We start from the raw sequence: 26310 nt of genomic DNA on the forward strand, positions 1-26310 counted from the left end.
TGGGGACACTAGATGGCTTCATAGGTAAAGGTCTTACTTTTCACCCCATAAAGAGGATGTAGGCCTAGTATGAGGCTCTGAAAAAACTAAGCCTGATGAACTCCACTTAAGGACATCAATGAGAGCTACTTTTTGGGAGGTAGTCAGCTAGCTAAACACAAAATGAAGCCACCTCACCAGTGCTTTGCTACATGCTTCTTTGCTGGTTAGAAGAACAGAGAGGAGGCTGAGATGTAAACACACCCCTGATCACACAAGGGAAAAAAGGGCAAATTACGCTAGACAGGGACAATGAACTTCATTGAAACCAATTTAAAGTTAAGTGCGTTTGAGAATAGGTGAGTTACCCTCCTTCCTTTGTATCTGACATTAATAAAACAGTAAGACCTAATTGTAAAGACCTCTCATCACCAGATGAGAACAGGACAAAAGTCACATCTGCATTTCACTTCACTGCTTCTTTTTCCAAAATTGCTCTAAAAGATACAACTCAGGAACTGTGGGGTTCCTCTCTCCTTCCCCCCCCAGTTAAGTGCAATGGTTGACTTCTTACTAAATTAAAAAAAACTAAGGAACATTCTTCCCTCACAGAAGACAAAACAAAACTAAACAAATAACCTTGTCTGTCCAAAAATTCATCAAGTCTCTGAAGACTCATCACTTAAATTGCTCTCCGGTAGTCACATCTTGATCATTGTATTATGTTATTCTGAAGAAGTATGCTTGTTGAGTCTGGCTATGCAGATAAGCCTTTCTAAAACCCTTTGTTTCTACTCATCAACACCATACTGTACTGTTTTAAAAATTCTTTAATACTCTACCTAGGAAAAACAAACAAACAAACAAACAACTTACTCCTGTCCATACAGGCTACCTACACATTTTAATTAAGCAGCACTAAGATAAAACTGGAAATGCCAGAAATTTTGCTTGTAAGACAGAATCTAAGCTTTCTCACTATAGTATGAATTTGCTTATTTGTTTTAAGTAAGTTCCACATAAGGTAATTAATCAAACCTAATAAACCAACAATTTACTTTTCTGACTCTTTAAATGACACAAGGGTTTAGTGTATAAAGGACATGTAAGAAGTCAACAGAACACTAATATGCAGGCATGAATAGATTAACAAATATTAATCAGAGCAGCTATAGTAAAGCATTCCAGTAACAACTTCAAACAAGTGTTGCTACTGTAGCTATCTTTAATGCTGCATGTGTTGCTCCAGTGACTGTAAGACACAAGATAATCCAAATGCCAAGGAAATAACAGTGAAGGTATTTAGCAGCAAAGAATTCAACTTCTTAGAAACGTGATTCCTTCTATTCTAATATTTGTAGTTTCAGATTACATTTGTTTCTCAAACCCCTTTGTTTCTAGCACAAAGAAATACCTACAAAGACTAATCCAGTGAACAAAACCAATTTGCATCAATTCAAATGACACTACAGCAGAAGACAAAATCAGTAAAGATGCTGAGCTTCATATAAAGCCTTTTACAGGTGTAAAAGTTTGATTTTATATCTGAAAGAACTTCATAAAGTAAGAGACTTGTATTCTACAGCTTCTGTTGGACACTTTCTCTGCAAGAATGTTCATCGAGTACATTATGATTCTCTGACCTCTGAAACACAAAACAACTGCAATTCTGTTAAGATACCTGTACTCGATCACCTTTATGTGTAATATATGTAACTACCAATGGCCTGAAACCATTTTTCTTTTCTCCCAGCAGTGGCCAAGTGGGACTCTGTATTAATACTGAATGGTTAGACAGGTACGCTCCAAAGACCATATTTCCAGAATATCCCACAGTTGTGAGCTTAATGTAATTTGTGGGAAGTATCTCTTCAATCATTTCATGTAAGTGGCTTCAGGACATTGACAGCTTGAAGTAATTTAGTTACATATTTTCTTCTTTCATATAATCTATACTTATAATGAAAAAATTAAAGTGTGATTTTGACAGCTTATTGTTTGTATTTCTTTCAAAGGGAAAGCTAAGACTTGGTTTGATTTTTTATTTTTCACTTTCCTGTGCTGCAGAGTCCAGTCTGCAAACACTTCTAAATGTAGCTATTCTCACTGGATTTAAAAAAAATAAATAGTACTTCCACTAGGTGTAGGCTTTAAAAACCCATAGTTAAGAGTCATACTGCAGCCACCCATGTTTTGTAAAAGTAAGTAACATCGACCAACTCTAATCAGAGCTCTCAGAACATTTTCCAAGTATGAAAATAGAATGCAGCTCTGTTCAGTTACACAGGACCAAATCTTGTATTTATACAAGCATGCGTAACTTGTGCTGACACGAATCAAATGTTTATGAGGGCAGCTGCTGGATTTGTTTATGATGACAAGATTGTAAAATTCAACAGCACAGTAATTCCATGATACAGTTCTAAGAAAGCTACCTAAGCCTCCAGGTAATATTCCGGAAGAAATATATAATGGGTTTCAAGTCAGATTCTAATACAGATCTTTTCCTCTAAACCTCTCAATCACTCTAGTGCATGAAGAGACCATCTCCTTCCTTCCACAGTTCAAGAAATATTTCTTACCTTGCTCCCAGTTCCCAGCCTGCTCCTGCTACTAATATTTTTCTCGTGAACAGATAAGTTTTGCTAAGGTAAACACAACACACAGCTGTGTTACTGTTGAAGTAATCTGGGACCAAGAGCATGATTCCTAATACACTGCCAGCTGACTTAATGCTTCCCAGGTTCATACTAGTCATTAACGGTATACTGTTAGTCAAGTTGACCCAGGCTACCATACATGCTACATGTCAAGTCCTGTGGACTGGGTAAAACTTCTTGCTCAAGTTAAGTTCTTAAGTTCAGGCTCCAATTTGTAACTGAACCTACCCATTTGTCAGTGGTCACAGAGACAACATCTTACGATGAAATTAGCATCTGAAGCCACTACCACACCTCCTTCATGTACTGACTTAATCTTCTGCAACTAAAACCATCAACCAAGACAACATCCCAAAGCACCTCAAAACAAAATGCCATGCGTAATAGGTCACTAGCTATAGAGAGGCAGGTGTGGATATCCACTAAGACAAAGCTTTGCCATGGAGATACTCAAGCCTAGGTCAGTCTTATCTAGGTACTGTAAACAGAAGACTGTACATTTAGAAATGTCTTTGTTAGCTACTCTGGTGCCTGAAATGAGTTATGAACATAATCTCTAAGACTAGAGGTGGCCTATGTTCATTCTGAAATGCAAGAGTAACCCCCATCCATCAAATTTTTTAGAACTGTTGGAACTGCACATTTCAAGTGCCTTTTTTCTTTCCAAATAATACCTTATGTTTTTTAATCCCTCATTGTTGCTCTCTCTACCCGTCAGAAACAGCAGCTTGAAACAGCACTGTCAGGAGGCACTTTGGGCAGGAGAAATATACAGCAATTTTGGCGAAGAGTCTAGCTTGAAAATCGAATCCCCAGTGAATAGTCTGCTTGGAACACAGGTGACGTTGCCATTACACAAACTTACACAGTTGTACAAAGTTTATCCCCTGGGTCTTTGGACAAGCACAATTCATTCAGTTAGTGTAAAAAAAAAATCCCTTATATAGACAAGTTCCAAGAAAATGACAAAATAAACCATTCATGTTTAGTTTCACTGGACTAGAAACATGTTTCAAATTCCCTTAAAGTTTACAGTTACGTAAACAGAGATGTATGGTGGGAGAAGTGCTTTTAAGGAAGAGTAAAAAAAACAAAAACAAAAACAAACAACCCCAAACAATCCAGAACAAAAACGAAAAAACAATCCAACAAAGACTGAAGCTCTCCAAGAGAACAAAAGTGAAGAGATAGCTCCCTCCTGGTGACTACTTTTGGGATTGTACGGTGACCAGAAGAATTACTTTTTACTCCATCACGTATTTTACTTAAGTGGTCTTAGTTAAGGACAAGTTAGCAAGATGTGATTTAGCAGGCTGAGAGTCTGTAGTGTACGTAATAAATTCAGAAATGTGTGTTGAGTGTCATTAATTCTGGATTGTTGAGATAAAATAAATAAATAAATACCAAGTAGGTAATGAAGGTAAAGCAGTTTAAGAAAATTATTTTCAAATACAGCTCTGAATGTAAGTGTGAACATGTGTTTGAACTATTTTCTACCACATTTTCCTGTATCTGCTTTTCATGATTTCAACTTCATAGACTTTCTTATCAAAATCATGTAAGAACTAGTAAGCAAACAAAAACCCAGTTACCATAGTAGAAGGCTCCAATACCATTACTAGAGCCTTGAGAAAGAAACACTGCAGTCTGGTGTTCTACCAAAGGCTGCTAAAACAAAAGTAATAGCACTCACCACATACAGTTTGAATCCAATAAAGTATTAGCAAGGTGCCACTATAGCAAAAAGGATCAACCTGGAAACACGTTTAGGTGATACAGACAGATCCTCTTATTCTTTTTCCAGACACTGTTTCAAAAGCATTTCAGACTTTTTTTTCTCTCACACTTCATTATTGTTGTTGTTTTAAAGCCAACGATTCAGAGTCCACCTTAATGCAGAAGTAAGAAATAAGAATACGTTACAGTAGGAAGCTGACACAGAATGCTTTGGTGAAAAGATTAAGGAACAAACTGTATCTGCTTACTAAAAAACTACACCAGTTCTTTAATAAAGTGACAGACTTCTACTCTGAATAGGAACTCTAAGACTGACCATTAAAAGAGTGGAAAACACATGGTTAGCTAACACTTGCAATCAAAACATGCATTTGTGTCTGAAAAGAGAATATTGCACTAAAAGAAGAACCCTGTAGGCTTTAAACACTCTCTTCACTGACCTAAAAAAGTAACTAACCATTTCCTATAAGCAGTAGCAAACCTGGCTTGATCCACATCCCTGCAAGTGGATAATACTTCACTAATGAACCGGTATTCCATTTCTGGACCAAAAGAGTCCTGCACAGGAGCACGTTTCAGGCGTTTTGTTTCCTGGGTATAAACTTGTTTGCTGTTGGATTCATTCAAACCATCAACATCCATAGCTTGTGCCATGTGACTTATCGCAGTACTGTAGTGGGAATTATTCAATGTTTCATCATTGCTGCCCACAGATGATACCACTGCACTCAGAAGAGGAAGTCTGTTCCTTAGGTGGTGCTGAAGGTAGAACACACACCTTCTTCAGGTTAAAAGGAAGGAAGGAAAAAAAAGAAAGGAATAAAAAGTCACATACTGAAAATAATCTGCTGTTGCTGCTGAACTGCTTCAGTTCATTTGCCACCCTTCCAGATTCCACCCCCAAGACAAAATTTGCAGTCACTGCTCACACTCTACACAAAAATGACTCGGTGTCACTCTGGCAAATCTGCTGTTACCTACTCAAGCACAAAAACTTAGCTGGCAAAGCAGCAGTTTTCTGCAGTTGATCCATCTTCTGCCTATCTTTTGCCTTTTAAACATTTTTAGGCTGATCAACAGTATCCTGTGTCTCTTGCACAAACTACAGGGTCAAGCAGAGCTTACATCAACAAGTAACTCTTTTCCTGGGTGGTACCTTTTAAAATCAGAGCAACGGTTTGTCTAGAAACATCACGCAAAGCACATTCCACAACCAGAAGGACACTCTTTTGACCAAGTCCTCTTACCTATGACACCACAAGGTTTCATGCCCTGGGTAAGTATCAATCAGTTCAGTGCAGAGCTCCAACTCTTCCTCTAAACAGCGGGGGAGATCCACGCTCTGATCCTCTGCACAGGCAGCTGCTGCCCCTGCACTCTCCTCCTCCTTTAGAAGGCTAGGGTTTTGCACATTTACCATCCGATTTTGTAACAGTAAATTATTGTCAGTCACAGTTCTGCCTATCAACGAATTGAGTAAGAACTGGCGGTAATGAAATCCACTATGGTCTGAGACATGCATGGATACCCAATACTTGGTGGATGAAAGTTCATCAAGGAGAACCTGAAACAAAAAGCAGCGACAGTTACCAATTAGTATAAAGGAGAAATTTACCACCATTTCTATATTAAAGCAATCTCTTCTCTGGGGATTTCAGCCACTGTGGCAATGGTTTAAAAACACATTTAAAAAATGAAGTATCACTAAGCTTTTCCTACTGCATGCTAAAAAGTACCTTGGCATTCCTGCACAAAAGAAATTACACTTCTTCCAAACTCTGAAAAGGCAGGTGTCTCAGAAGCCTTCACACAGGATGAAGGGGAAAAAAAAACCCAAACCACTAATGATGAGAAATAAGCAGTGGTTTATGAACCTCTGAACAGTTATTTAGAGGAGGCAGAAGGTACAACACACTACATGGATATTAGTTAAAAGTATTTTTACTTTTGCCTAATGCATTATGGGTGAGAGTGGGCGAGCTTAAAAAAAAAAAAAAAGAAAGAAAAAAGGAAGAGGATTTAAAATAATTTACTTTCATTTTCCAGGAAATAATGTCAACCACTAACACAATGTTCCAAGTCCTCAAGTCCTAGAACCTGTGGAATACAAAACTATTTGTCCTTAACTAAGTTGCTTGACTTGGTAGTTGGTGAAAAAAACACACTCCTGGAAAAGCTCTCACAATAACTGTGTTAAATACTTACACAGGTGAGTACAGTTGTACTGCTAACACTGCTGGAACCTAGCAAGTTTCTCTTAACTCTTAATGTTTTTAAACCTTCAAAAATTATTTCTGGGAAGACACGTGAGATTGGGTACCAGGCAAAGCTTCTTTTACTTTAGTTTATTTATTAGAAGTAATGGTCATATTTATTTAAAAGCTTTAACATTTTTCCTCACATTGCTCCTCCTCTGGAGTTTATCCAGTCTGATCTCCAGATCTGGAGATCAAAACTACCTTTTTCATTTACTTCTGAAGACTTTGGATAAAAACCTTACTGGTTATAATCTTGCTTTTAATCTCCTTTCTAAGCTACGTACATCATTTAACACGACCAGCTGATGATGCAAAGCAACTTCCATAGGCACAAGTATTTCTTTTTAAACCTGCTGCATCAGAGGCACAGGCTCCCACAAAGAAAACCATGGAAATATGGAAGGCTAGTTATACACCTTTTTTGTGGTGTGGCTGTTGTAAAAACTATGAGAACACAAACAGCGTAAATAGCACCTTCTACCTGAGACACTCAACATGTTTTTTTAGGTCTTGCCAAGAGATACCAGAATCATCCTGGTTTTACAGATCAGCAAACCAAAGTGCACTATTAAATAACAGCCCACAGGGTATTCTTAAGAGCACTAAACCTCCCCATCTCCAGTTTGCATCTTAAACCACAAGATCAGCTTCTCTATTCTCAGTAGGACAGCGCTTACTATTTTAGATTTCTGAGCGCTAAAATTTAAAAGCCTATTAAAAACAAAGTAAGGATCAACAGCAACATCAGAAAAATCAAACCAGTCTTTATTCAGCTGGATATGGCACTATGCGCATTATACCTAAATTAAATCTCTGAACAATCTGGTTCACTTACCTAACACGTTTATGAATTAAAAAGTTACAGGGGAATAGTGTAATTATGTATTTTAACTCCCTGCACAAAATAGAATGATTCCCTGTATTACTCTACCTGAACTAGAAAACCTCTTTTACATGAGCACGACAGCAGATTTGCCATTACATCTTGCGAGACATACAGGAAAAAAAAAAAAGGGGGGGGGAGGAAATAGCACCTCTCTTCTAGAAACCTCAGAGTAACAGTAGAAAATACTTCAAACAACTGGAGATGAAACAAAAAGCCAGCTAACATCTGACTTCCAGCAGCGGTTCTTTCTTACCAAGCCAGTTTTCTCCATTTTCACACCAAACAGCACAAGCCCTTTGCCATTCTTCTTTGAAGCAAAGAGGAAATTATATGAAAACACCCCCCTCCCCACTCTTGACCACCTTTTACAAAGTGCTCTCTCCTACTTTCAGTGGTGGGCCAAGTACCATGAAACTGGCATCCCACTCCAGAATAGGAAACAGCCACTCACTCACTAGCCTCTGCCTCAACCTGTGGGTCTGCACATGCTCTTACACCCTCCCTCACCCTGTGCTTGCTTTTGAAAGCGTTTACCCACCATAATGTGCAGCCCAAAGCTTCCTCCTTGGACTGGAACACTGGAGAAATGAAAAGGAACTGCATATGGGGAAAAAAACTTTCAAGGATAACCAGGTAAATACGGCAATTTCCATTCACATGAAAGATGCCTTTGGAGGTCCAGTTATCTAAGAAAAAGCCACAGCCTTATTGGTGATGTCTAAAGGAAAAATTACTTTGTGTCTTAGGAACATACTTCTCTTTTCCTGGCATCACACAAGAGAAGTGATGCATTATGGCAATCACCCCACTACTTGTTTCTTTGCTTGCCTTTTTACCGCAGGGCCTGGCCAATGACCATGCTCTGAAGCCGAGTATTCCTATCTAAAGGAAACAAAAAAGTTTGCCTGTCCTTGCTGAACTACATCCTATTTTTGTACCTGCATGGTTTCTCTGACGTGTCAATGTATATGACTTTTTACAGACTACACTGATATTACTGTCTTACTCTGGTTCTCTGACTCATTTCACATCTACCTACCAGTAGGTATCTTTAGCATGTGTTCTTCCCCCATTAGCTTACTGAACTATCACATGAAAGAGCTGAAGTCAAGTCTTCTTGTCTTTTATGGAGGCAACTACTCCAATATCAGAAAGATTAGATTAGATTTGGAGCAATCCGCTATTGACAAATCTTCAGTTGATCTTAATGAACACTATTTGAACGCTACGTAAACTTGCTAATGTGGTTCAAATTCTGTAGGAAAAACAAATCCAAATTCCTATATTCAAATAAGAATCTTTTACTCTCTAGTGTAATAAAGACGAAATATCTGTATGCTGTGAGAAGACAATAGGGCCCAAACTTTCTCCTTCTGTACTTTCTTCGCAGAGTTTGAACTGAAATTTAGTTTGCAGAAGCACTAGGATTACCCAAACCAAAGGAGAAACATCAACAAACCAAACCAACCAGACAAACAAACAAAAAACCCAAAAAACTAAACAAACCAACCAAAAAAACAAGAAACCAACCAACCAAAACAAAACAAGCCACACAAAACAAATCTATTCAACAACCTACCCCCTAAAATCCTCCAAAGCAGGTTTTCAAAATGATAAACCTGTTTTGAGAACTCTTACTTCAAAGATAATACAACATACACATTATGTTTCTGAGCCTGGTTCCTTGTACACTGTAAGAAATACTACCTCAAACAAAGTTTGTATTAAAGCAGGTATGTGGCCTTCAATAATATAGAATATCCCTAATTTAAGTTAGTCTTGTAAGAACTAAATTGTTACAGAATCATAATGACTGCTGCTTTTTCAGCACAGTCCCGGTCTTGTGTCTCAGTGAAATTTAACATGCTTTTAAAATATTCAAACACACTGGTTTTGGCTGGGATAGAGTTAATTTACTTCATAGTAGCTGGTATGGGGTTATGTTTTGGATCTGTGGTGCAAACAGTGCTTATAACTCAAGAGAAGTTTTAGTTACTGATGAGCACTGCTTACACAGCCTCAAGAGTTCTGCTCCTCACACCACAGCAAGGATCTGGGAGTGTCTAACGAGCTGGGAGGGGACACAGGGAGGACAGCTGACCCCAGCGAGACATCAGAACATATGGCATCATGCACAGCATATAAAGATGGGGGAATAAGAATGAAAGGCGGGTATTTTGAATGATGGCACTGATCTTCCCAAGTAACCATTATGCATGATGGAGCCCTGCTATCCTGGGGATGGATGAACACCAGCCTGCCCACGATGAACTAACTCCTTGCCTTACTTTGCTTGTGAGCACAGCTTTTGCTTTCCGTTTCCCTATTAAACTGTCTTTATCTCAATCCACAAGTTTTCTCACTTTTACTCGTCTGATTCTCCCCGCATCCCACTGTGAGGGAGTGAGAGAGCAAACGTGTGGTGCTTAGTTGCTGGCTGAGGTTACACCACACACGTACTTGATACAAGTATACTTGATAACTTGACACAGACTTGATAAGCAGAGAAATCCAAATTCTGGTCTGTATCCCTCATGGAGTCTGGAACATACTTGTGATTTACTACTAACCTGATACAGCTATTCCTAAAGTTTCTCAGGTGACAACAAGAAACATCAGTCAAACCATATCTGTTGTTAGCAGTAGCTGGCCCATAATGCAAAAATAATGGCTATACTGACTCAACGACCTCCACTAAATTTCTTCCTCACTCTCTTACGTATTTACAGCATGGCAGAAGGCAGAGGCTTCCATTAAAAATGTGACGTCACTGTATCAGCCTAATATTCACAAGGAATTCACCTAACAGATTAGAAAACACAGGATTATGAAACCACCTATATAATTTGAGACCACGTCACATGAAATATTTCGAATTGCTGCAGGTTGCCATGTTTTAGATACTACCATGTGATCTGAAATACTTGCCACCATAGATGTTTGTCCCTGCTAGTACTGAAATAGCTTGGTCAGGCCTCAGTTTAAATGCTGCCAAAAGATACCACTGGAGTTGTAGAAACAGATTACAGGCACTACTACACTTTCTCTGAAATTCCTGCTGGCTTTATTTAATCTTCCAATATTTTGAAACCACAGAAAAGCTGAATAAGGTTATCAAAATGAGACATTGCATTATATTATCAAAATAGTATCTGTCATGTATTATCTCTTTCTCTAATAGGAATTTATTCGCTATTATACTATACCTTGACAGTCAGCTTTCCCAAATGCTGTAAAACCCAGATGCGATGGGACCAGGCATTGTAGTTGCTTGGGTATCTCCCAGCAGCTTCAGAGCAGACATTCATTTCTTCCTGCACTAGTCGGTGAATTCTCTCCACAGGTGCTGCTCCCAAGTTTCCTTTAGTCACAAGACTGGGCAAGGAGTTCTCCTGAATGAGTTGTTGCAGCACCCATCGTCTAGTTAAACGATGTATAGTGTTAATGGTGAGAGAGCAATTTTAGGAGGGGAAAAAAAAAAGTTTTTTTCATTTATATAAATCAATCAAACCTTTCTTTTAATTATCTGAACTAAACTGTAACTAGATGATGAATAAGTACTAAAATCGAACTAAATGAAGTCTTCCCACACTTTATGACTTTATTATCACACTCCAAAATAATTTATCTCTAGCTGTATCTATTCACTCCCTGTAAATCATCATGGCTACTTACCACATACTGAAAGAAAACAGAAGGAAACAGCAAATTAAAGAAAAAAAAAAAAAGCAAGAACTGGCCACATGCGATTTCTAATGAGCTTCTCTTTCAGAGACTTGTATAGCACTAAAGTATTCAACATGAGACAGAAAGTGATTCAATAAGAAAAAATTAAATGTGCTTTGTATTTTTCATATTTATCAGCACTGCACATAATAAGCCAAATTAGTTTCTGTACATCACCAGATGTACAGCAGAAAGAAAGTGCAAAAGACTCACAGTCTCAAGGGCTATAGGTATAAGCAAAACAAATAGTTGTTATTGCTCAATTACGCATATTTAATTTTAAGTGACCACAATAAGCACACGGTGGGGTTCCTGTAGAACGTTCTGGAAACCTGGATATCCTATCCTCTGGTGTGTGACACAGAGGTTTTTCTGGTTTGTACTGGCTCATACTGGACCAAAACCAATTAACTGCTACTTTCAGAAAGGTGTCACTCCTGCTAAAAGAAAATAATACTTAAAAATAATAATTTTCTTTAAAAAGATACCTTGGATTTGCAAATAATATGTAAAACTGCATATATATATATAAACAATTTAAAAAAAAAAAATCAGTAAGCTAACCACTCACTTAAAAAAGTGCTGTAATTCATCTGCTTTTTCTCTCATTTGAAAACATTTATAATATTCTTGGTGGCTGGTGTTTTTTATTTACACTGTGTCTTTTACTGGTTATTAAAGAAAAAAAAAAGATTTAAACTACTGGAAGACAGTATTAATGATAATTTATAAGAATGTAATTTTTAAACACAGAAGAAGTCACTAACAGTAGACTGAAGTCTGTGTTCATATACTGGCTTCCTATGTAAGAATTGTTTTAACTAAAGATGTACAGCCAAACATAGCATAATTTTTTACTATTGTTAACTTTATGTAACATGGTAAATTTGAAGACTTAATTTTTGCTTTTTAAAAATGTCTTTGATACAAACATCACCACCTAGTATATTTTCACTTCAATCAGCAGACTTGCAAGAAGTGGTATACCTTAAAAATGTCTAGGCAAGAAAGATAAATGAGTAAATGAGGCATTCCCTTAACAAAACATAAATGTTGCATTAACATTGACTTCTCAGTAAAACCACAGAAAGCCAAATTATTTTGAGCCCCAAAATATCTCCACTTCTTGAAATAAGGATGTTTTACAAAATAAGGAATGAAGATAAATTACATATACAGGAGCATGTGGGAAAAAAATAGAGGCGTTACAGGCTCTGTCACTACAACAAAAGAAAAAAAATATGAAATTAAATCTAAACTACTTTCTACACTTTTTGCATGGAAGGAAAAAAAGACCAGCACAACGTCATAAAATTTAAAATGTATTTTGGGTGCCTTTTGAATATCATGGTATTATTTAAGAGAAATAATGTTTTAAGAAAACATTTCCTCCAATAGAGCTGGAAAAAAAAAAAATCCAATTTATTCTGTCACTGTATGTATGTTCCTATTACTACTGCAGTTCCTGGAATTACTGCAAATTAACACAGGCTTATTCAGTGACAACTGCACAATCCATAAATATACTGACTGTATATGCACAAGATCTATTTGAAACCTCCCCAGTAGTAAAAAGGCCATATAGCAAAACGTATGAAAGGTACTTTGATATGTTTAGCAAATGTATCTGCCATGTGTAAAAAGAAAAAAAAAATTGGGTATGTTTTATCAAATTTTGTAATTCCCTCATCCTATTTTTTTGCACTTCCACCTGAAATTTGGTACAACGGGGAAAGAGAAAACATTAGATTAATTACTGTGCTGATGCAGAAAGAAATTTTTTTCTGTGTGATAGAAAATAAGATGAGAAATAATAGTCAGCACGTCAAAATCCAAGCCAAGCATTTTTACAATCGCCCTCAAATATACTCTTTTGGTTTAGGCAAATACAAGGAAGAACAAATTATAACACTAAATAAAATATTCACAATTTAAGATTGCATAGAAATTAGATTTTTTTATTATTTCTACAAGATGTAGATGAATATCAAGAAACTACCATTCTAACTTACTCAAAATAGAAATTCATCAGTGCTAACAAGAAAGAAATTAACAGAAATTCACTAGGTGCTTATAAGTTAAAAAACACCTAAGAGTATTTCATATACTACATTCTAAGTTAAATTTGAGAATTTTAAGGTCATGTGGTCACAAAAAGAGTTTACCAACGACTCCCTCTTTCAAAAATTCATGTTATCAGCACAACTGAAGTTTTATTTGTGTTTTTGATAAGAGTCCATCACTGAGGCATCAGCTTTGCAGTTGTCCTAATGCTGGACATGGGAATGCAAACATTGTGAGCTGCTTTCTAAATGTGTTATACATGCAGATCCCTTTAAGGCTGTGTATAAAAGGATGAGTCATCCTGCGAAAAATATATCATGAAAAAAAAAAATCACATATATACAAATTTAAAAAAAAAAAACAAACAAACAAAGTTGAGCAACAGATATAGCACTCAGCTGTGCTACAGCTGTTTTACGTACACTCAGTCACGACTTGAGATGGTTAGCTTTGTGCCTCCAAGTAATTCTGGAGTTATCTTTTCCAAAAATGTGCTCTGTTATTTTAATATTTACTAGTGATGACAATGACATTGCTTAAGTTAGAAATGATAAAAATAAATTCACTAAGCCAGAAAGACTTGGAATGGAGAAGAACCCAATTTTGGTTATAAAGATTAGCTTTTGCATATTCTTGTTTGAAATTTTGAGTAAACAAGCAATACAGTGATACATTGGAACAGAGAAAGAGGGAGAAACCCACAATGCTCAAAAACATACTATCCATGGAGTCCGAATTCTCAAGGCTGAAAGTTTTAGGTGCTGAAGACATGACGGACCTTTAGGAAAATTTATCCCACTTCCAAAGTTCATTAAAATAGTAAGTAATGGAAAAGGTGCATGTGATTTTAGTTCTAAGTATAAAATCAAAAGCCAAAGAACAGTATTTTAAAACGACTGTCTCAAAGAATATGGTACATTTCTACATGTCCTCCAACTATGTCTCTCCTTAATCCAAGTACAAGGTGGAGCGTATTTAAGTTAGGGAGGCAACAGAAGGCAAGGTAAACAAACCTATGAATCCATGTTTCTGGACTCTTTGGAAACTTGGTTAACGCCAGTTTTCCAAGATGCAAATCTTTAAGTGGATTTAAAGTGCCAGACAGTATTAATTCTTTCCTACAAAAAATAAAATTAATTTGTATGAATAGGAGTAACCTGAAAATGGAACACACATCCCGATAGCAAACAGCATGGCATTTCCTTTGTATTGCAATAGAACTTCACTGTCAAACTACAGGAGCTTATTAAAAAGCCTTTGGTGCATTAACCTATTCCATTTTGATTGAGATATATATATACACACACACACCCCCATTCAACCATGACCAATATAATAAATTCCGACCAAAGAACTTTAACTCAATCTGAACACCTACGACACATACATTGGTTCCCAAACCTACCCAAAAATCATTGTCAACTGTATTTGAGTATGACTCTCAATCACAACTTCTGTTGCTAATCTGAAAGTCAAGGAACTATATGTAATGCCTGTTTGCCGATGACACCAAGCTGTGTGGTTCAGTTGATACCCTGGAGGGAAGGAATGCCATCCAGAGGGACCTTGACACACTTGTGAGGTGGGCTGATGCCAACCTCATGAAGTTTAACCATGCCAAGTGCAAGGTCCTGCACCTGGGTTGGAGCAATCCCAGGCACAGCTACAGGTTGGGCAGAGAAGAGATTCAGAGCAGCCCTGCAGAGAAGGACTTGGGGGTGTTGGTTGATGAGAAAATGAACATGGGCCAGCAGTGCGTGCTTGCAGCCCAGAAAGCCAACCGTATCCTGGGCTGCATCAAAAGGAGAGTGACCAGCAGGTCGAAAGAGGTGATCCTGCCCCTCTACTCTGCTCTCGTGAGACTTCACTTGCAGTACTGTGTGCAGTTCTGGTGTCCTCAACATAAAAAGGACATGGAACTGCTGGAACAAGTCCAGAGGAGGGCCACGAGGATGATCAGGGGACTGGAGCACCTCCCGTATGAAGACAGGCTGAGGAAGTTGGGGCTGTTCAGCGTGGAGAAGAGAAGGCTGCGTGGAGACCTCATAGCAGCCTTCCAGTATCTGAAGGGGACCTGTAAGGATGCTGGGGAGGGACTCTTCATTAGGGACTGTAGTGACAGGACAAGGGGTAATGGGTTAAAACTTAAACAGGGGAAGTTTAGATTGGATATAAGGAGGAAATTCTTTCCTGTTAGGGTGGTGAGGCACTGGAATAGGTTGCCCAAGGAGGTTGTGAATGCCCCATCCCTGGCAGTGCTCAAGACCAGGTTGGATGAGGCCTTGGGTGATATGATTTAGCGTAAGGTGTCCCTGCCCACGGCAGGGGGGTTGGTACTAGATGATCTTAAGGTCCTTTCCAACCCTAATTATTCTATGATTCTACGATTTGAACATTCTAAAAGCACTTTAATAAAACAAGCAGTGCTTTTTCAGTTTGCTTTCTTTTTCTGTTGCTGTTGGGGTTGTTTGGGTTTTTTTTGGTCCTTTCATACAAGGGCTGCCAATAAGGTTACACATACGACTAAACATTCCTTATTGAAATTATGCTCTTAGATCATGCTGTACATCTGAAAATAGTTCCTTAAGGAAGTTTTGCTCCTAGTATTTAGTGACGTTAGTAAAGAACTGTCTACCGAGATCAGAAACATGCCTACAGGGACATTTGTTTTTATCTGAATCAAGTTGCACCACGCTTCAGATTGGATGCTTTTAGCAGGACTCAACAGGAAATTCAGGCATACTAGCCAGGAGCTGCAGAATCACTAGACTGTTCAGTGCCAGTGCACTGACTTTTGTAAAGCAGACAAGAGAAATATTTAGGGAATGTCAACACTGGAGCAGGTGGAATAATAGCTCCATTATTGCAGTGCACAAGGTGACATCTTGGTAAAAATTAATTACTACATGGGCAATGAAAAAGCAGCCTCGATCAGTGTAGTACTCAAAATAAATACATGCACATATTTAATAAGGATTTAGATTACCAGACCACCTATGTCCCAAAACTTAAACTCTTCATGAAGAAATTGTTCTTTATATATTAAACCATTAACTGTAAATAAGTAGGCTCACACATATTTAAAGTAAATTTACTCTTCAAAAGAGCAAACTCCCAGCTGCAGCCTAAACTAATGTAGGGTCAGATTCAGCAAAGCAGCCCCTTGGCTAGAGCAGGCTCAGTGGTAAACTCTAGTGGCTGGTGTAACAGCCATTTCTCTATGAATGCTAAACAGAGCTTTAATGACAAACACTCAGCCAGGACACTGACTGAGAATTTGGGGAGCAAGGCCACCTTCTGTAGTACTTTGTATACTTGTGTAAACTATAAACACCATAAAAGGGAAAACAATCCTCATCCATATTCCTGAACTTTTTTAATTCTACTTAGAACTTTGAACTATTCTTCTCAGGTACATAAATGCAAACTCTTTCCACTGTCAGACAGGAAAAAAAAAAAAAACAGACTGGTAAGCGCGGATGCATCTGCATTAAAAAAAAAAAAAAAAAAATTCAAAACCTAAACCAAAGACCTGCATTCAGCTTTAAGTACCACAAGACTACATTACCGTAGTAGCTCTAGTACTTGTACATGTTCACAATTCCACTTTAGCACTTGAAAACTACTCAAGCTATATACCTTGTCATGACAGTAAGCTCTTTGTTACCAATTTCATTCCCCTTCCTTACACCTGAGATGCTACAGAGTTACAGATCACAGCAGAATCTTTCAGAACTACACCAGCAGCGAAAAAAGGGAAAAAATAAAAAAAAGCTGAATTTGTCCTTTCTAGGGCTGACAGCTACATGCAGCAACCATCTTTCTAGGTTATTTTGTTGACTTTTCATACTGCAATCAATTTTTCTAATGCATCTTAACAAGGAAAGTACTATTTTAATGACTGCCCTCCTACACACTAACATATAATTTTCTGCAAGCCCTTCAGCCCTTCTAAAACTATTCTTTTAAGCCTGTCTCCAGTCTTACCTAGGCAGCAGGAAGAGAACTTCTCCCTACCTCTGAGATTTACACACAAATTATCAGACTCTAGACTTGCAAAGAACTGTTGCTTCTGGGCTCCATTAAGAGCAAGGAGGTAAATTCCTGTTTCTCCTCCATGATGACTCCTGGACAAATGATGCAGCATGACCAATGGTGATGCTAGACTAATCAAAACAGATACAAGAAAGGAGCAGGGTGAGGGAAAATCTATCTGGAATAAAGGATAGCTGCAGAGGGCTGCTCAGCTTTGATAAACTGCAGGGGTAATGACATCAAATTGAACCGTTATCACAAAAGGACTCAAGTATGAATATTCACACAGTGGTAAAATTACTACAGTGAAGAAAGCAGACATCAATTGATTCAGACATCTACATGATTCAGTGAAAAGCGTATGCCCATCTAAAGGCTACACATGGACTTCCTTAAGTCACAGAATGAAAGAGGAGTGGCAGTTCAATAGGACTTAGAGCCCCCAGAAATGTGGGCCAAACATGTGCCTTCACATACAGTGGTGTAATCTTTCACCTGCAGTGCCAAGGAAACCAAAACCAACCAAACCAAACAAAAAAAAAAACCTAGAGAAAGAAAAAAAAAGCAGTCTGAAACCATCTGTAAGACATGCAGGACAGAAGACATTTCTAACATTCCTTCAGCACTCCTTAGCTGAAGAGCTCTTAGTGTGTCACTAATTATCACTGAAAACACAGCTTACAGCTGACAGATGGCTCAGTAATTTCTATGTCCTTCACTGAGTATGACATACCTCACATTCCAAGCAGTGGTGAAGTCAGGGTTCAACAGCAGCAGGGTACACGTGACATCTATCAGCTCTAGAATGATTGAACAAGACGCACAAGGATTAGTAACGACGTACACACAACAGCATTCCTCTATTATTTAAAATAATGGAATTCTGTCTTGCTAGCAACTCACATCTAAGAAGTCTCTGACCTTTACCTGTAGTGCTATAACCGAACATATGGTATGCCCTCAAAAAGGGAGAGCCACTGCATAGAATCCTTGAGTATTTAGTGATTTAAATTGCAGACACACTGTGTATGTCATAGAGAATTCTTCAAACAAAATCCAAAAATTTTTAAGAAAGTACCATTAAAAATATAGCCTACTATTTCAGTCCAACTCTGAGCTGCAGCCACCATATACTAGACTGTTAGAAAAAAATACACATACTAGCAAAAAAAAAAGTTAGGAAAATAAAACACCACAACCATGAATTGAGGTCACAAAATAACTCAGCTAGCTGCACAGAAAATACTTTAAATACATTCTGAAGTGACAGCCTTGCTTCAGACTGACATTTTAAGATTAATTCACTAAAAGAACAAACAGAACATCTGCTTGCATCCATGCATTTAAGTACTGGAGACTACAGAGATAAGTATTACACTTACTTCTTAACAACGTCATAAAACCAGGACTGAGGTATATGGTTGCTGAGAATGGAAGAGTAATTTCACTGTAGCCTAGTCTTTCCTTTTCTCTTTACACCCCACTGCACCATTCAAGCATTTTTGAGTCCCATCAGGGTGACACTGGGGATTCATGAGGCATCTCAAATTAAACTTGAGATACTAAGGACTGTCACTGCATTGGCTCCCTTAATCTCTTAGGAGACACAACGTATTAGTTAATCTGTCCTGCAACCACAATCCTTAAATTTACCTGATAGTTTTGCAACTGAGCAAGAAGAAACTTGCTTCAAAACTGAATGGGACTATCCAGGCTTTTACTGCCAAGAAATTTGGGCTACATCTCTCCTAATCACACTGCATTTAACATACTAGATTGCACACCAGGGGGTTTCCAGCAAATAAGCAGTACTTTATAAACTAAAGTAAAAAAAAAGGAAAAAAGGTATCTCATGGAACTAGACCTCTGGTTACTGCAGTTAATATGCCTATAAAATTAAAATTTAAGTTACTGATGAAATGCCACAACAATAGAGCGTACTAATTTGAAATGCGGAACATGGCTTCATGTATCTTGCAAACAAGAGGTACAGAAGTTAGTATTTAAATGGGTCAAAAAGCAGAATACCCTTGTATATTACTGTAATAACTGCTTGTTCATTTATGTTCAACAAAGGAATTTTGTGTTTCTCATGATATTCCTGTTGAAGAGGAACATGTTATGACATTATATAACACAGTGGGGGAAGAAAAAAATTCTTTAGTGTACTCTGGCAATTTTGCACTAAGCTGTTATGTTGATGTTTTAGAAACTACCTCAAGGAGCTAACTTTTCTGTCTAATTTCATGAGTTCTAGTCAAGATTTTATTTTTTTTTTTACCTTTAATAAAATATTTCCTTTTAAAACCCTCTTTGTTGCTAGGGCATGAATATGTCTCATATCTGCAAAGCTGCTTCCTAATTTGCTGCCTGCATGTACAAAGTTTTTTTCTTTGACTTAATCACTGAATAAGCAAAGTAGTTCAACACATCTTTTAATTCTAGAGAGGTGAATTGCCCAATTGAAATATCCAGCATCACTCACATAAGTAAAATTAAACACTTAGTAAGTGCTTTGCTAGCTACTGTTTCAATTTTACATTCAAAAACTTCATTGGCAGCATTTAATAAGAGTTTTATAAAAATCAAAAGTTAAAATTGTGAGCTGTCATGGTTTCATCTTGATTTCCATTTTGCCTTCTCAAAATACTAGCAGTTATTCTGCATTTTTAGAATAGCTCAATTTTACCTATTATGAATATACATAATTAAATGAGCCGATTAATCCACTGTAATTAGCTTCTGTCATAACTAACACACACAAATTGTCTTACAAAACGTAGCAGGCCAAGATCTAACAGTAACTCTTCTAATATAAATCTTCTGTACATCAAATTCACAGTAGCCACCACTTGGCAACTCAGAGTTTCTTCAAGGGGGAAAAAAAAAGAAGCCAGGAATTATGAGCTTTGCTGCTAACGTAAAGCAAGTCTACACACCTTCATTCAGTTAACTGCATTTTTATCCCATTCAGCCAACCCCCTCTCCAACTGGCAATTATCTACAAAAGCAATCAACAACAAAAACCCACCACACGACAAAAAAAAAAATCCCTTCCCCCCAAAAAAAGAGTTGAATACTAGCTTCTCCCCTAGTCAAAAGAGTCATATATCTTTTAAGCTCATTTTAAGTTAATCAAGACTGCCAGAAAATTGATGGCTTAATATAATTTTTAAAACATATTATGAAGAGTTCAGCACACCAAATGTAGGTGTACTGACACTTCCTATGGTAAACTTTATTTTCAGATGCTTATCACTTTGTCAAGAGGTCAGTGGGCTGCATCTAAAGGCTCCAATACTCAACCACAGTTAAGGATTGATGTAGCAGAACTATGCAATGGAGATATCTGCAAGACTTTGTTACAGGAGGAAAAGTTTTTCACTACAGGAGGGAAAGGTAAATGAAACTTTGGAGTGCAGGATAAGAAGAAAATGAGACACAGCAAAACGCTGCAACAAACACAGTTAGAGGAGGTTCTGAATTAAGTAATAAGAAATTCTGAACTTTTGAGTGCTGGATTTTCTAAATACAATGGTTTTAGTAATTGCTAGGTACTGCCCTCTGTATATGCTAAGGTTGACAAGACAGTTAAGAAAAAGCTTATTACAGCCTAGTTCAGTCTTTTGAACACTTTTTAGACAGTTTTCATAGTCTACATGACTCTTTACAACAACATAGCTTGTTTATCCTACTAACTCATGATTTGTACTTAACATGACTACTCTGGTATGTCAAAGGTCTGGAATAGCACCAAATCGAGCCCAATTTAAACAGAAGCTTGTCAACCATTACTGTGTTTTCCTGTTACAGAGGTTCACTGTATCCTGAACATTACCAAAGGAAGGCAGCAGACAAAACGAAAATCTCAAAGCAATACCCAGCTCTTTCATGTTGATGCTCTTTGATGCTTTGTGTAACAAGTAACAGATGAAGATCTCATGAAGTGTGGATTCTGAACCAGAGATGTCAAATAACACAACTTTAGTAAACTTTCAGCCAATTTTCAATAGAAAGTCTTGTGACAGATCTGGCACACAGCGATAGTAGCTGCAGCTAGTTCCCTCAGTGTTAGTAACAAAAAAATGACATCTTTTATTTACAATTTAAAAGCACTTTCTGCTGGATACATTTTAAACAAACTGTAGCATTACAGGTGCTCACAATGTGTATGTCCTCTTAAGACATGAAATTCCCTCTGGCTGCAAAAGGGCAAACATGACAATATGTTTTCAGTTTTTTTATATGGGAGTTTCTTTTTTCTTTTCTTTTTTTTTTTCTTTAAATATGGCTGTATCCAGATTTCAAGATGTGCTTTTCAGAAGACTTGTAAAAGTGGAAACATACAGACTTATGGGAAGTAAGAATATTCTGGGAGCATTCACAACAATACTTCGCTTAAAAGGAGAAATTTGTGGCAATTTCAGAAAACCACCTTGTGATAATACAAGTAATATGTATGCATAAATTAAAATATTGGAGAAAGAATAAAAGCATTTTGCAAAATTAGGATTTCTAAACCAGAACAATAATAAGAAGTAGTCATGACTCTAGATTCCAAGGATCCAAAAGAAACCATAACTAAGTTAAACATCTGTCACAGTAAGCTATTAATGACTGACTACAAAGCACTTCCTTCTTGCAGGATCTTGCCAGAAAATACCAGACACAGCATCTGAAAACTGGCACTTGAATCAGCACCATTTTTTCTCTCCGTTCCATTTAAAATGGTTTACAATAATTCAAGCAACACAAAAGAGGTAACGAAAGACTACATTTGCAATCACAGTTTATTACAAGTATCAACTGAATATGTAATTGAGTTTTGCAGCAGTAACACACAAATCTATTCCTTCACTACATTCAGAAGAAAGCTATTGCCTTGCCAAATTCTAAGCATACGCTTTTGTCTACAAAAAGGAATTTGGAGGAAAATTCTTGAGGTTATGTCAAATGTATAGAAACTGTAACATCTCTTGATAGTACATGCCTACTTGAGCCTCATTAGAGACAATTCTGTTAAGTCTACCTGGGAAAGACTTCCATCTTCATTCCCTCCATCTCTGCAGTTCAGTTTCTGCTAAGATTTCCTATCAATTGTGAAACTCAATTACAATAAAACATACTGAATTCTGTAAGCTGTACCTTGCTTTACAAACATGTTATTAATATGGAGGTGCTGTAGATCACCCCTTCACATTTTAAACTGACTTTATAACCCTAGAAGCAAAGGAAAATGCAGCTTTGCTCTCAAAAGCAAACCGAAAAAGTCTCAACAAACAAGCTGCAATCTAAACTTCATGCCACTCCAGTATTTACTGACATAGTTTTATGATCTGTGTTTTGAGAGGAAGGTGTTTTGCAAGGTTTCATCTGGGAAGGAAGCAGAGATATCCTTCAAGCAATCATTACACCATATCATCCAAGCAGAACAGGCATCTACTGCAGTGTCACTGCAACAAAGCATGTGAATCAGTGTGGATAGAGGAGGGTGCCATCGCATTAGCCACCCAGTTGCCCTTTAGCTAACAGCTATCAGCAGTCTCCAGCCTCCCAAACTGAAACTCCAGTGGTACTAAAGATCTGAACTCTATGAGTAGTCACAAAGCGTTCTTCAATGGGAAAGATATCCCTGTTTCTAGGACAGAAAAATGCCACAGCAGGTAGAAGATACTAGAAAGAAGCCTCAGAGAAAACATGCATAAACACCAAAAGTAAGACTCTAAGAAAGCCTAGAACAAGAGCACTCTTTATGCTGACTATTTAGAAGATACCTGAAACCATGAACAAAAAAAATTTGTTTCTTAAACTAAAGTTTAAGAATTAAATTACCCCTTTTTATTCTTACTCTGAATAGTACACTTCGTAAGCAGTTAAATATCTCTCACGTCACACGCGTTTATAATTCTTTAACAAAGACAACACACACTGAAGTATTTTTCATGCAAGTAAATTAAAGTAAAATCCAAACCAAGATAAAAGATAAAAAAAGGAAAATCACCTGTACAGTTACCAAGCTGATTGGACTAATGATTTCTGCCACCCCTATGACTGAAAGACACTGCACTTGTTTCTTTTTTTAGATCCACACTTCACTACAGTTTTCCTTCCAACTCAGGAAAGCAGGACAAAATTTCTGTAATGATTAATGTCATTTCCCTAAATCAGTCACCAAAATCAGTCATTTCTCTCCCACCCTTCCAGCTTGGACAATAGAAAAAGAATTCACATTTTTCAACTAAGCAGCCCTACAACTTGTTTATTTTGCCAAGATGCACAATCCAAAGCCTGCCCTCCCTGCCAGTAACACTCAGTTCTTTCAGAACAGATTAAACTGGCTTTAAGGGACAGTGTAGTGTCAAAAAAAGTAAACTGTTTGGATGAGAGGACCAAGTGCACCTCAGTAAGTTTGCAGACAACACCAAGATGGATGGGAGTGTTGATCTGCTGGAGGGTAGGAAGGCTCTGCAGAGGGATCTGGACAAACTGACTGATAGGCTGTGGACAATTGTATGAGGTTCAACAATTGCACTTGGGTCCTGCACTTGGGCCACAACAACCCCATGCAACACTACAGGCCTGGGGAAGAGTGGTGGGAAAGCTGCCCAGTGGAAAAGGACCCAGGAGTGCTGACTGACAGCTGAATGTGAGCCAGCTTGGGCCCCGGCAGCCAAGAAGGCCAATGGCATTCTGGCCTGTATCTGAAATAGTGTGGCCAGGCGGGCGAGGGCAGTGATCATCCCCCTGTACTCAGCACTGGTGAGGCTGCACCTCGAATCCTGTGTTCAGTTCAGGGCCCGGCACTACAAGAGAGATACTGAGTGGCTTGAGCAGGTCCAGAGAAAGGTAACAAAGCTGGTGAAGGGCCAAGAGCACAAGTTTTATGAGGCTGAGGAAACTGGAGGTGTTCAGTCTGCAGAAAAGAAGGCTCAGAGGAGACCTTATTGCTATTTACAACCACCTGAAAAGCGGTTATACCAAAGTGGGTGTCAAGTAACAAGCGATAGGACAAGAAGAAATGGCCTCAAGTTCAGGCTTAGACTGAATATTAGGAAAAATTTCTTCACCAAAAGATTGTCAAGCAGTGAAACAGGCTGCCCAGATAAGCAGCTGAGTGACCATCCCTAAAGATATTTTAAAAGATATAGATGTGGCACTTAAGAGACATGTTTTAATGGCAGACCTGGCAGTGTTTTCTGGTTTGACTCTATGATCTTAAGGGTCTTTTCCAACCTAAATGATTCTATGATAAACAAAAAATGTGCACTGAGAATCACATTAGATGCAGTTCTCCTTATGCGTAACTTACCATCTTTGTTCAGCCATTGTTTTCTTTGTCTGTAGAGGAGAAGTTTATTGTGGACATATGGCAAAAGAAACTTGACACACCAACTCTCCACACCAAGCTTGTTTTCTACCAGGACGATAGGGCTCCGGTTATACCTGGCTTCAGGACAGGGTATCAATCCAATTTCGTCTCTTAAAAAAAAAAAAAAAACAGAAAGAAATATAATTAAACTTATTTCCAGTAGATGCCAATTATGTTCCTCAATAGAGCAGACTGGCAATGCTTCCCATCCAGTTCCCACCCATCTTTTCCCCTGTTTTTACCAAAAATCTGTAGTCATTATCCTCAATTCACCTTCTTGGTTCTGGCTGAAGAGCAGGTATGAAAAAAACGCATTTTCAGAAAGCCATTCTTTGCAAAACTCATGCAGTGTGTTAACTTGGCAAATAAATTACTCAAACATGTTTTAAGGCATGAATAAAGATTTAAGTTGAGCAAAAAACATAAATGTATTTTACCTCTGTGGAATTTATTCAGACTCAATATAAAAGCCAGTTGTGATTTTGAGTACTACAAAAATTTTGTATTAGTTCCAAAGTGCTGTAGCCACTGAAAATCAGAAGTATTTTAAGACTTTCTGAAGAATCTGAAATTAATAGTTGTTATCAGATGACCCATAATGAATTCAAAATCCTTCAAAAGTTCTCTAGGAAGATTTTTTTTGGTGTTTCTGGATCTTCTTACCTTATGATAATCGAAAAGTTTTACTCTATTTTCCCAACGAACCTAAATGAAGAAGGTCCCCTTTTTTGTATGTTTAGATTACCACCTAAGCAGTTTAACTCAGCTGAATTAACACAAGTACTCCTACCTTTGTGATGTAGATGTAGGAACTGCTACTGCAAGGGAAACAAAACAGGGAAACCATACAGGCAGCTGACTGAGCCAAAGCTACCCATACGTGTCCTGCAGCAGCGTGACTAGGCACTCGGAAACCAAAGTTTGCACGAAAGACAGTTACACAGACAGCAACGTGCACGTTTCTGCATGTACCGTTTTCCTTCTCCTAAGCAAGACAGTCTGCTGAACTAATTACTGAATTCTGTTACTGGAGAATCTGAGTGTACTGATTTAGTTCTCTATCCTCAGTAAATTATTAATAACATAATAAAAAGTGACGTGATTGTTTAAGAATATGTTTGCTTATTCAGAAAGAAGACTTAATCCTCTGTACTTCATGACATACATCACAAGCCAAAAAGAGCACAAGTAACTCAAGGTAAGATATTTGCAAATCACCTGGCTCTGTCTCCAAACATACACCCAGGTCCTTTACCCATCTCTGGTCATCTGAAAACAGACAGAGGAAAAACAGCATTTTTCTACCCCACCAATTGCAACCAATGGTATTAAAGTAAGATGCTCCTTTCTGCTGCTGCACTCAACACAAGCCCTTCAGGAAGCTAGTCAGATTAGACCAAAAATGACATTCCCACCTGCTTCTTTAAACATGGCACCTTATAGCATGAAGTTTATATTTACAGCAGATTCCCTTCTTTTATGAACGTTAAACCTCATCCTTAGCCACACATTGCCTGACCTTGCATATAGGGTCATACAGGTCCCCACCTGCAATGATGATGCTGTCACACACAGCTTTGCTAATTAACTCCATTA

At 37.8% G+C, this 26310-nt stretch overlaps 1 protein-coding gene across 3 annotated transcripts in view; it reads right to left on the reverse strand.

The window, feature by feature from the left end:
* Positions 1 to 1186: 1186 nt before the first annotated feature.
* The window catches only part of PTAR1 (protein prenyltransferase alpha subunit repeat containing 1), a 29369-nt gene continuing 4245 nt past the window's right edge, over positions 1187 to 26310 (reverse strand). The window contains exons 2-8 of one of the 3 annotated variants that reach the window (XM_062641483.1): positions 24655 to 24824; positions 18079 to 18145; positions 14324 to 14428; positions 10727 to 10940; positions 5624 to 5940; positions 4834 to 5157; positions 1187 to 1624 (exon numbers count right to left, since the gene is read on the reverse strand). In XM_062641483.1, the coding sequence (XP_062497467.1) occupies position 1624; positions 4834 to 5157; positions 5624 to 5940; positions 10727 to 10940; positions 14324 to 14428; positions 18079 to 18145; positions 24655 to 24824 (1198 nt within the window). In that variant the 3' untranslated portion in view covers positions 1187 to 1623. Of the gene's footprint in view, positions 1625 to 1661; positions 5158 to 5623; positions 5941 to 10726; positions 10941 to 14323; positions 14429 to 18078; positions 18146 to 24654; positions 24825 to 25932; positions 25984 to 26310 lie in introns of those variants that run through there. The other 2 variants (XM_062641491.1, XM_062641475.1) reach the window with 2 other exon arrangements.

This window comes from Pezoporus occidentalis, unplaced genomic scaffold (genome assembly GCF_034315485.1).
Source record: "Pezoporus occidentalis ecotype Australia unplaced genomic scaffold, CSIRO_AGI_Poc_V1 ctg117, whole genome shotgun sequence".
NCBI classification, from domain to species: Eukaryota; Metazoa; Chordata; class Aves; order Psittaciformes; family Psittacidae; genus Pezoporus; species Pezoporus occidentalis.